Genomic DNA, 12,794 nt, shown 5'->3' on the forward strand with positions numbered 1-12,794 from the left:
TCAATATCCTCCAATGCCAAACTCTCCATGGACTACTCATCTGTCTGAGCAAAATTTTGGCCATCAAAGACTGTGCCCAGTTTTACATTTTTGAGTGAAGAGGGTAGATGAAAAACAATCAACCAAAATAAACGCAGACCATTGTTAGACACACAATTAAGATATGACTCCAGGCTGCAGAAAAAGAAAAATAGGTTGCACAACATATGACTTCTCTCATGTCCATTATTGTTCACGTTGTTCATGTTTTTGTACAGCTTCATGCTCTCTGCACTAATTTGCAGCACCAAGGAAGTGCTCATAGTGCATCTCCCTGCCTGCTAGGAAGGCAGATGCTGCCATGTCCAAAAGGGGTGAAAGTTCCAATTATAGTGTGACCTGGAGAAGGGCTAAATATACTGGCATGGAAACCCCTCTGTGGGAGTTGTCAGAGCTTTGGCAAACAGCAAGATACTCAGAGGATGGCAAAAATGAGAGTCAAGGAGTTGTTATTCTCTAGATTTACAGCTTTTGTTACATGCCTCTGCAGAGAGCACGGGGACTAACACTCTATCAGCTCTGTATCCTGGGTACTGGGTCCAGGTGCATATGGATAAGTGAAGCCACTAACCCGTTATCTCCTTTCTTGAACAAGCAGGTTGGGAGGAATGGAAGATGAGCAGAGCTCTCAGTATAAAATCCACCCACTTGACTAAGCTCAACCTGCTGATCTCCCAATTCCCTCCCCAAGCAGTATGAACCTTAAGTGGCAAATTTCTGTTTTGTTTCATCAATAACCTTCCTTAAGGCCTCTCTTAAGGGAATACCCTGAAGGGTATTATATGATTTTGCAATCTTTTAAACTGTGTTTCTTGTAAGAATCCTGAGGAGCTCTGTAAACATTGATGATAAATAGTATTAAACACATTAGGCTCAAATAGAAAGGGGTCCAGTAAGATGCCCAAGATCATGTAAATTGCCCGTGGTTAAGCTGGCACCAGAAATGACCACACCAACCTTCTACACACATAGCAGAGATCCGTTGACTGTGAGGAGCATTCAACTTTGAAAGTCTGTCTACCTGATTTTTTTACTTCACCTTCACCATCTTGTATTCTATACACCTGTTGCACTGCTCTTCATCGCTATTGCTTATTTCATCCTTCTGAGAAAGACCAATAATTTAAATATTTTCAAATTCCTTTGTCTAACAGCCAAATTTATTTTAGTACCATGACTGATCTTGAGAAGGAAGCAGAGAGAGTTTGAGGCTGGCTAAATTAACCCAAATCTAGAAGGCATGTTAGTCCTGCCTTGGCTAACATCCTTTTCAATCAGACAGTCTATGTGCACTGTCCTACATGTATGTATGAGCACATGCCTCAAGTACTTTTATCTGGTAGTCCTGAAGCACTTATAAAAATGTGCAGGTCATCAGAGTAGTGCTAGGGAAACAAAACCACTAAAGGAAAAAAATGAGCACAGAAGCTGATCGGTTTTGAGGTAAGTTAATTAGGTAAAACATCAGCTGATAAAAATCAAAGTAATATTATTTCTTCAAGCCAATCTTTCTTGCTGTTCCAATTTTGCCATAAAATATTGCTCAGTATAAACTTGCTGACCAGGCTAAGCATAAATATTTAAGAACACTAAGCCAACTCTCATGGCACTAGGACAGGAATCTGGTGACAGCATCAGCATATAGCAGTATCAGAAGCAGCATTTTACTTCCAACCTGATGGGTCAACAGGGTCTGCAAGTTCTTGCAAACATTCTCAGGTCCTATGGAAGGGAACACATTGCTTGTAGGGAGACCTTATGATCTATTTGTGCCATGAAAGTTGTCTTGAACTGGTTGTCTGCAATCAGAGCTTTGGGGAACATGGTAATATGGAAGACCCCAGAGCAGTTGCTGCTGGTAATATGGTAGACCCCATGGTAATATGGAAGACCCCACAGACAGTCTCAGGTATTCTCAGTGTTGGGATGAGCTCTGTACTGTTCTTAACAATTGCAGGCTGGTATCCAGAAACCATGAGGGTAAATGACAGGTACATTTCAGAGAGTTCTCTAATACAGGTAATTCTAAGACATTATATGTCTCATAGGTGGGAAGACAACAGCACTTATTTAAATCATCAGAAAATATGATGTCTCCTGTATAAGCCCCTCAACTACAAGCTTTTTTGTTGCTCTTCTTTTTCTTGGCTTTGCAAACACATTACATAGCTACTGGAAGGTGACATGCAGAGGCTGGCCAAAGAATGCAAACATCATTTTCTGCTGTAGCATCAATTCTTTTGGACTTTGGGCTACTCAGCTCCCCAAGGAGTAAAGCAGTGATAATAACCCATTCCATGGGGAATAATATGCTATAATATACAATGTACAATACACTGCAGCATATACACTTCACACACGGAAAACTGCTTGATTTTATAATGACTTACTACTAAACCTATTATTATGAATTATGATTTTTCACATAAGATACCATGCTGATTTTATTAAATCTGAATATGTTTATAATTTTGTCAGTGTATAGGAACTGTCAGTTAAACAGCAAAATATAACAGTTGAAATTTAGAAACTGTATTGCAGATACAAAATTATGCAAGTTTTCAGTAACTTGCAAGTAATTAACAGTTATAAACACTTACCAGGAAAGATTTTTTTCATTTAAAACTAGCCTGCTCTATACATTTCAATGTTTCTTCTTTGGAGAATTGAGGCACTGTAAATCATAACTATTCTTACACCTCCTCCATTCCTTGATGCTATTTACGTACTATAGTTGGTAATCAAAGAATGGCTCATGTATTTGGAAGCTACCATACATTTTAAACACTTGGCCAGTTCTGTATGGGGATCCTCCAGAGTGTAAAGGCTGTCTTGCACTACGTAAAAATAGAAGGCTTAAATACAAGCAGCATGATGAAGTCTAAAGCCTGATTCTGGTCACAACATCTTATGGCAAACTGCTTTCAGGCCCTGGCAAGGCAACAGGCTAAAGATCATAGCAAATTATCAAAATGCAAAAGGATTTTCATGGACCATGGTTTCTTTTGCAAAAGATATTAAAACAGTGTTTCACAACTATTGGAAAGTTTATCTGTAGATAAATCACGATCAGAACAGACTGTGTCACCACTAACTCCTAAAAATGTCTGTTGAGAGAATTCTTACCTTCCTTTACAGTAGCTAAAATAATAGTTTATATTTCTCTTTCATGAATAGCAAAATGTTAATCAGAACTCTAGGAGTTTTCAAAACCATAACACTCTCCAGATGAGTGTACTGGTTTTGTTAAGTGATAACCCATAATCTGTATTCTACATCATGAAAACATTTATTCTAATTTTGCTTATGGAAGTAAAAACCTCACTTTGTAATATTTGATTTTGACCTTGTTCTAGTCCATACATAAGGCAGCTTCTGGTGAATATCTTCAGAATTGGAGTCAGACATTTGGAAAATCCAGCCTCAAGAAACAGAGTGAAAGATTAGAATTAGATTAATAAGACTGATGACAATGTCAGTCTTGTTCTACGGCATCTGTCAATAGAAACTGAAGTTAATTGATACAAATACAAGCAATGAAACTCTGAGAATTGCCTTCCTAAACAGATAAAAACAGATTCTTTGCCTTGAAAAATATAACAGGAGAAAGAGGGAAGGTGTTTTGTATGCACCTTCAAATGAAATACAGAAAAATATGTCTAAAGAAAAAACGGGTGTCCGGAAAAAGGGATTATTCAGATAAATGCCAAATTAGACATACATACATATTACCTTAACTTCTCATATCAGTAACAGTGACTGATTGATTTTTGTACAGCCCAGGACTGCTGCTGAAAAAGGATGCAGACAATGCAGATTCTTTAATTTTTCTTAGCAACTATTTGGAGAAGTAGTTGAAAAATTAAGCCACGCATCGCTTTGAGTGGCAGAGGCCACAAAGTTCTTTCAGTGTGCATTCCTGTAAGACAACTGTGGTTGCAGCTGCACTATGGCAGGTATAATTTTACTTAGTTCACATTTGCAGTATTTGTGGATGATTTCAGAAGGCCTGTGTCAAAATGGAGGAAGAAGGTCCTTAACTTCTGGAGATTCTCAGTTATTGTCACTCAATTTTATAAAAAGGTGAGAACACCCACGATGAATGGTCAGGGTGTTATCTCTATTCTGAACACTTTCTGTTGCAATGGTTATTAACAAGAAATGACAGTACTTGGTATGACAGTCCAAATGAAGTGATAAAAATGTCTACAGACACAGACTACTAGAGAATGGGCCAAGTAATTGTTAAAATTGATGTAAGGAAGATGAGTTTCCCTGATTTACTGTGCTACTATAATCAAATTGAAAAGTAAATTATTCAGAAACAGGAACTTAATGGGTTAGAATTGCAGACACAGAAATCCGTGACCTGCTTCTGGGCATTCCCTTTACCAACCTAAGAAAATAAACCTGTGATGACAGACCAGGCAAATGGGAGCTCCCAAGAGATAGGAAAGGGTATGGACAAGTTAGTGGAACCTGGTTGTCTCAACCCCTTAGGTGTTCATCTGTGATTAAGAAAACTCCAACAGCTGCCAGACTATACAGTGCACTAGCAGATGCACTGGCAGAGTGCTGAAAGGAAGTGTGCAGAATCTTGAGAGCACTGACACAGAAGAGTAAGAGGCTGCCTGTGAGCACAAGAGCTAAAGGTGGAATCAATACTCTTGCAAACTTAATCGCTCAGAGACACCAAGAGCATGCAACTCTACAGCAAATCATTTCAGAAATTATTTGTTACAGCCAGAAGAAACTGGATGCCACATTTTCAGAAATCAAGAGAAGAGATAGCATCATCTAGTTAGTGTCCATTTATTTGGTTATGGAGCTATTCCTCAGTGCTAGGATGCTGGATATCTCTGCAGCACTTTCAACCTTCACTAGCCAAGGAATTTCAGTTCTGCAGCCCCGGTGGCACCTGACCAACTTCACAGCCAGCATTAGGAAGAAAATGAACAAATGCTTTTTTTTTTTACATGGCAATGTCCTTAAAGAAATCAAAAGATCAGTGCAGAGTAAGCAGTTCTTCCCTTCAGATCATCAAATCTGTCCATGTTTTTGGCAGAACTGATATAATACCTTGTGAAGAACTTTTCAGTTAGTGCATCAGTTCTCCCACTCAAAGCAAAAGTGGAACTATGTCAAATATATGTGATCAGATGGCTTCCAGTAGAAAAAGATTTAATATAATATCTGAAAGCAGTTAGTCACCCTGTATTCTACTAGCAAAGAGTAGTGGATCTGCAGTGGCTCTGTAGAAAACCTTGTCGGCAGATGATCAGAGATAATCAGAGAAAGACTGGATATTTTAAAAAATATTATATCCAAAAATCAAGGAGAGTTATTGTTTGACAATTTCTCCCTTATGCTAATCCATACATCAGTTAAATCAGATATTCAGAATAGCTATTCAGGTACTGCATAATTCTAACCACCTCTGCTAAGAGCCATATAACTCTTACCTCTTTCTTCACAGATGTTGAATGAGAGTGAGAAGCTGATTGTGATGGGTGCCTGACCGGCATCAATTTGCACAGCAGGAGCTAGACAGGAAGAAAGCAGAATGCAGTGCTTAGGATCATACATTGAAAGGTGAGCCTGCTTTCAGAAACATAAACCCAAAGATTTTTTTTTTAAAGAGGAAGACTGCAGTAGCACCTAGAGAGCTAGAATGGGCTTGACCCTAGCCTTTGGTTCTGCATTGAGGATTACTTACACTTGCTGAATGAAATACCCTGGATGCAAATATTTTTGCTGGCGCAATATGTTATGACTCTATCACTCACCTTGAAAGAGGAGACTAAAAATGCTTTGATAAATGGTTTGAAACATTGCCCAGTTTCACTGGCTTTGTTCTTCTAAGTGTTTGTACCTCTTGCTTCAGCTGCAAAGTTATTTCATCATGTCCTAAAACACTGCTATGCAGAGAACTGCAGTATAACAAGCTATAAAGTGGAGCATGTTGGCCTAATCAGCCAACTGAGAGTGTAGGCTTAATAGAAACTGCTTTTTACCCTTTTGAGGCCAAACATTACAACACAGCACATTTACACAGCATGACCTTACCTTTACTTCCGAGAGACATGTTGCACGGGTGCTGTCTCAGGTTTTCTTTTTTGCTTTGTATTGCAGGCTAGTAAAGCAAAGCTTTTTTTGCATTGTTCTCTTCTGATGGCAGCGATTTCACACTCCGTACATTTGGTTTCAAGAGCACCATTTTCTACCTCCTCTGAGACTTGGCTTCACCTGGTTCCCACACTTTTGTACACTAGTGACTTCTGGGGTCAATTATGGTAATCAATCCCCTCACTTAGTTCTCTCTGCTACAGGTTAGCACATTCACAAGCCACTGAGGCTCATACCTAGCAAGGAGCTGCAATTTCTTTCCAAGCTCCTGTAACATGCTAGCAGCCATGGATTTATTCAACATGTTCAGTGGTGAACTCTCATCTGCCTATGGGATCAAAGATGTTGGGCACATCCTTGGATTTGAGTCCTCCTGAGGTTTTACACAAGAACACATCATAAAACCATATATTTTTCTTTTCTTGTTGTATCAGTGTTTAAGAAACCATCTTCATGCCTTTCTGTACGCTCTTCTGTACAGATGACACTCCTGCCTTCAATTGGGCTGAGGAGAAATAAAAGCCGTATTATTGAGTGAGAGCAGCACCAGTTAAAAACCCCAGAAAACAGTCCAGTTGACCAGTTATCTCTGCTGCCACAAACATATGTGAACAGGCTGGCACATTTTCCACATTTTCTCCTGAGGAAGACACTCCCGGACCAAGCTCAGAAACACCTGTGCAGAGTAGCACAAGGAGATTTAGTGCAGCCACTGGCAAACCAGGATCTTTGCACTGACAGTGTGTGCTTTGGACTACGCCTGCTGAGGTGCAATATAATGTAATTTAACATGTCTATTGATTTCTTCTCTCCCACATAAAATTATTTTCTCTTGCTCCAGTAAAACGGTAATAAAATAAATCCAAACTCTTTCTTTCTTAGATGTCACACGTAAAGGACTTTTTGATGTAATAAAACTTTGAATAATAAAAATGTCTTCTCCAGTAGCTACTGATTCTATCTGTCCTATTTTGTGTTGGGCTTTTTTTTCCCCCCCAGTTTGGAAACTGATCTTCCATGGTTTTGAGAGTGTGGAAAATTTCTTAACAAGTTTTTGAGTTTTAAAATCTAAAATACAGTTTAACAAGAAAAGTCTTAGTCTTCAAGCCTCTAAACACAAACAAGCTTAGCTGTAACCACATGGTTACTCCTTCCAGTTTCAATGGTAGCTGCTTTCTCTCTCTGAGTACACACAAACATGTTCAAAAACAGGAACAATCTGGAGTAAATTTCTGAAATTCCAAAGCAAGTTAGGCAAAACAAGGTTTGTCCTTGGAACAACAATATCAGTTTAAAGCAAATGTGATGAAATCTGAATTTAAAACCCATTTATCTTGGGGAGTCACACCCCAGAGGAATGCTGTGAACACGGGCTCACAGTACATTAGTCAGCAGACATGAACTTCACGAAATCCACAGAGCTCTGCACCCAACAATGTGTGTTGTCCATTCCAAGCCAAAACAGTAGAACAAGGCTATTATGTGGTCTTATATAACTAACTGTTCAAGGTTTTTAAGTTAAATATATTAAACTCATGAAATGCTGATAGCAGAAATGAACATTAGGTATTCCATCTCAAGGAGATACAGTTAGATATAGGACACTGTCACCTTCTCACTTCTCTCTCTCTGCTCACACTGCATGGCAGAGTGCCAGTTCTGGTCCTGTGCTTCCCCATCTCTTCTGCTCTGTCCTGGCCACATCTACCTTGGGGGTAATTTTTGTGCCTTTCTTGAAAAAGTAGTTGACAAAAACTTCCTTGCTCCCACCACTAATGGTGTCACACCATTACCTGGCAGTAAAGCCAGGGGGAAGATCTATAGTGAAATACAAGAACAGTTCTTCTGGTATCTTCTTGCCTTTCTCTTTCATTCTAGTTTTTACCTACAGCAAAATGAATGACAGTTTCTAATTTAAGATGGGAGGAGGTGTGAAGGTGAAATAGAAGACTATCCTATATAAAAGAATATACCTGGTGAAAGAAACATACAGGTACTGCCTCCAGCACTGCAGCTGTAAACATTACTTCCATTATTCCCCAGAATGAAGAAGGGGTGGAGAAACCCAGAAGAAAACAGCTATGTCAGCAGACTGCAAAAAATAAACTATTAATGCTTTTTACACTAACAGTGAAGCTGAGAAATTATTTTCTGGGTGAGGTCTTGAAAATTTTCTTCAGATAAGAAAAGAACCAGAACTGTGGGAAGGGGACTACATTAATACATCAGTGCATTAAATTAGATAAAATTGATTACAAAACTGAAGTTCAAAATTTCACTTTTTGATAATTTAGGTTCATACCACCCTAAACTAGGGTTTTCAGGAGATATGACCTACAATTATTTCTGAGGATTTACAGTTTCTCAGTTTCTTATCTGAAAAAGAAGACTGCTTACATCAGCAGCTGTGGCTCAGTGAGTACATCAAGAAAGATGTTTTTATTTAAAAAAGAAAAGGAATTCTCATGAATCTATAATTAATACAAAAACATTATTTCAAAACAGCAGTCTAAAGACCCTTGGCTCTCTGTAGCCATTCATCCCTGATCAAGACTATGCACAGGCACAGAAATGTGCTGTCAGGGAGACGCTTACTGCAGCATGTCCTAATGTATGGTTCTGCATACCTGCCTAATGCAAAAGCTCCTTGTCACAGAAATAAAAGGAGTCTTCCTCAGGCACTGGCTTGTTTTGTTCATGTGAATCTTGCAGTTTAAAAGCAATTTTAAAAGTAAGCTCCAAAGAAGGCAAGAAGCTGACTTACTTTTATATTTCACAGCATGCATCTATCAATGCAAACCAAGAAGCATTTGCTTTGTCTCAGTTTGAGTACACACACAACAGTCTGTGCTTCTCACAGTGACTTTCACCACTAACAGAGATGAAATTTGCTTCTTTTCAGAAGCACTCATACATCCCTTGAAACCTGTCTTCCAAGGGACACAGATGTTGGGACACTAGCTGAGGCAACTCAGTATGTTTGGATTATGGCTGACAGTCTGTAATCTAACTGGTATTTGGCAAAAAGAAAAAAAAAAAAACAATCACTAAGGAATGTGGAAAGAAGTCCACAGTGAACAGAGTTAAATGTGAATTCTTTGGCTGGTTTTGCCACTTTGATCTCGCTACTTCATCTAGATTATGAGAAAATTTTAGAGATGGCTAAGGAAGTACAAGAGTCCTTTGTCCTCAGCAATGGGTGACAGGGAATATCTTTCTTTCTAGAGTCCATAAGGCCTATTTGCTCTCATGCAGGAGACATTTTCCTTGTCTACTTCCAGAATTTAGGCCTAATATTAAACATCTAGCAATAGAAATTTTCCCATTGACTTCAGTGAATTTTTAGAGCTGAGTAAGGATTATGAGTTTTGCCCTAAGCTAGGAAAAAGAGTATTAAAGTGTCGTAAACACATAAATAATGGCATCAGTCCCAGATACACAAACAGAAGCAAATATAACATCCCACTGTTCAGCTCTTCTGGGGGCTGATATTGGCCACTTACTCCCTAGTTATCCTTCCTCACCCTCTTTCCAGGATTGAAGCACAGCTGTCAGAGACAGCTCCCTCACTCCATTCAAGCCATTTCTTGACACATACAATTCGAAAACATGGAAGAAAACATAACATACTCTAAAAAAAAGTCTTTTTCTGAAGACCATAACTTCTTTTTCTAGGAAAACACTGCAACTGGAGCAGTCTCTTTAGAAGAAAAATAAGAGGAGGTGGCTACATTGTCTTTCAGGAAAGTGTTTCAAATCCTGCTGAATGTTTTGGACTGCATTCAGCCCTTCCCTTAATTCCCCAGCCACTGCCTGCCTTTGTCTGGGAGGTTGGTTAAGAAAAACAAACGGTCACTGTGAGAAAACAAAAACATCCAGCTATATACCTCCAGCTAAAAATGGTATTCACAGGTCTCTCCTGGCTTATGGCCTATCCAATACTCTCATCATGCTGTTTAGTACAGCATGCAATTGGGAAAAACAACATCCATTAATATAATGTGTATTAAATGCTAGGAACAGCTGACTGGCAATAATAGAAGGACAAAAAACTCTGAGCTGGTAAGGGCAATATACAAGATGTGTCTCACTCTCTCTGCATCTACAAGACTGGATCCAGCCTGATGGGGAATGTAGAACCAGTTTTTGGCCTGTTCATGTTAATGTTTGCTCTGTCAATGCAGTCATGCCAGCTTCTTACTCCCACTTTGCAATATTTTTATACAGCATTCCTATTTTTGCACATTGCTTAACACACTATTCCCCTCTTAGTTATCTGCATTCTCTTATGTATGGTGCTAATTTTGGGTCTGAAAGTAGCATAACCTGGAAAACACTTAACTTTGCTTTGTCCAACATGCCCTCTTCCCTGCCTGGGTCCAGTAACATCATCTCAAACAGTAGAGACACTCTGTTAATCCTGCCTCTTCTTGCTCACTCACAGTTTGTTTTCACTCTGCTGGGTGTTATTATATTCTATGTTAAGTGTGACACCACTCTACAATCTATTTTCAGCCTACTCTTTTAAAGACATGACATCTATGCAAAGGTCCATTTTCAGACAAACTTGGAGGATTAACACACCCAAAGATAATGACATCTGGACACACTTTGTGAAAATCAGCAGCTGAGTAGACAATAGCAGCCCAAAGAAGTGTCCCCACCTAAAAAGAGACAGGCCAAACTTTGCTGAACCATGTGGGACGAGCCATCTCTCTCTGCTGGGGTATCACAGTGATGATGAATGGTGTGAGAGTCATGCTGGGGAGCAAAGAAACAATGCTCTGAGAAAACTGCCTTTGTTAGTTCAGCTGATCACAGAAATATTTATTCTGCTTGTGATTTTTTTTCCTCTGATGCCCTTACTTCCGGATCTCATGTTTGCGACTTCTGCATGAGATATATTCTCATTTTATCTGTGCCTGGTCAATATCTCTCCTTCTGTCCTCCCTGGGCTTCTTTAGACTTTATGGACTCCTTTATCTATCACTTCACTTCTAGAGTCAACAAAATCCATGGCCTGGCAACCTGTCTGTTTTGGCACACACCAGATCAAATGGAACAAGAGCACAAGCACCCTCTTTTTCAAGCTGTCAAAGGCACTAAAGGGGTTTGAGCAATGGGTAAGAACAGTCTGATGTATGAGAGACTAATGGATTAAAATAAACCACAAAATCACTGCTATTGGATATCTTGGGACCATTACAGTGCCCGACTACAATAAACACAACAGGAAGATATAAGATGACTCAAAATGGAGAATTCAGGGAATTTTACCATTGATGCTGCCTCTTCTGCCACCAACCACAAAAAAATCCCCAAAACCAGCTCTACAGATTCCACTTCTACCTAATTAGAAAACTAGAATAGAAAGCAATAAATCAAGAGTGTTTTAGGCAGCATTAGTGCACATGCTTTTGTGTCATCCATTCTCAGTGTGATAAAGAGCTGTTCCTCCACAGCTCTCTTCATCAGCCTCAGACAACATCAATTCTGACTGGAGTGGGGGCAACAAAACAGCAGGAAAACAGGAGCGAGAGTTAAATGGCATATCTGCTGCATCGTGCAAGGTTTATCCTGCCTTAGCCATAGGGTCTTCCTGTAGGTGGTCCAGTTGGATTGACAGTGGCATATAACAATGTGAACAAATGGTAGCACAGCAGTTCCTAACTGGTGACTCATGTCTCACTGCCCAGAACATGCCTTGAGCCTGGGGGAATCAGCTTCCCTGCACTCATCCCAGGCCCATGGGAACTTCAGCTGGACATTTCCATGTTCAAGCACTCTTACAAGCAAAAGCAGTGGGGAGCATGCTGCTGTGACACCTGCCTGGAGCAGGATGGAGTTTGATCAGTACTAGAGCACTAGCTGAGTCTTTGTGAGTGCTTTCTTGCTGGAAGTTGTACCAGCCAGGAGTAAGGGAAGGGCTAGACGGAGCCAGCCGGCCTCAGTGGGGCCCAGGGGCAGAATTTGTACCTCACTGAGCAACAAGGCATTGCCAGTTTTCCCAAGCAAAGACCTGCCTGCAGAAGAATTTTAAAACATAGCTATGCGACACAAGGCCTGTTTTTAACCTTTACATGTTATAATGGCACTATATATGCTATAGGTACATCTTCAAGTACACCAAGGAGAAGTATTTTTCAGCCAGAATGGTTATACTAGTAGAAAACCTGTTAAAAGTATAAACTCGGTAAATGAATGTTAAGAATTAGGCTGATTTAATAATCCATTAGTGGATGTGGGTAACATTGACATTTTGCCTTGGTTTTCTACGTAGTGGTGGAAATGGGACAAGGCAGTGTCCTTTATCATGTATTAGAATCTTCCCTTTTTTGCTCTATGTGACTTGGCACAAGTGATTTTTTTTTCACTTGCGTTATTTTTCTTCCGTACCTGAGTTATCTCTCGTGCGAGCTACATTTCTTCAGTGCCCTCAAAAGGTAAATCCCTAACAATCCCTAACGCTGTAAAACATTTCATAGCACCTGCTCCTACTGGGGGAAAGGGCTGTTTTTGTAAGATTTCTTTTTTTTTCCCCCCCACTCTTTATCGCGCCGCACAGGCGGGAGGAGCCCTCCCGCCGCCCCGCTCCCCCCTCACAGCCCGCGCGCGCACACCTGCCGCGG

General features: G+C 39.9%; 1 protein-coding gene across 4 annotated transcripts in view; it reads right to left on the bottom strand.

Moving 5' to 3' along the window:
• LOC146443557 (uncharacterized) overlaps positions 1-12,761 on the bottom strand; it is a 42,191-nt gene extending 29,430 nt beyond the window's left edge. For 2 of the 4 annotated variants that reach the window (XM_085046806.1, XM_085046801.1), the window contains exons 1-4: positions 12,562-12,761; positions 6,106-6,670; positions 5,502-5,582; positions 3,365-3,461 (exon numbers count right to left, since the gene is read on the bottom strand). In XM_085046806.1, coding sequence (XP_084902932.1) covers positions 3,365-3,461; positions 5,502-5,582; positions 6,106-6,124 — 197 coding nt within the window. In that variant the 5' untranslated portion in view covers positions 6,125-6,670; positions 12,562-12,761. The remainder of the gene's footprint in view (positions 1-3,364; positions 3,462-5,501; positions 5,583-6,105; positions 6,671-12,561) is intronic. The other 2 variants (XM_085046814.1, XM_085046793.1) reach the window with 1 other exon arrangement.
• Positions 12,762-12,794: the final 33 nt, after the last annotated feature.

Source organism: Lichenostomus cassidix, chromosome 1Aa (assembly GCF_008360975.1).
Source record: "Lichenostomus cassidix isolate B80296 chromosome 1Aa, HeHo_3.0, whole genome shotgun sequence".
Classification (NCBI taxonomy): domain Eukaryota; kingdom Metazoa; phylum Chordata; class Aves; order Passeriformes; family Meliphagidae; genus Lichenostomus; species Lichenostomus cassidix.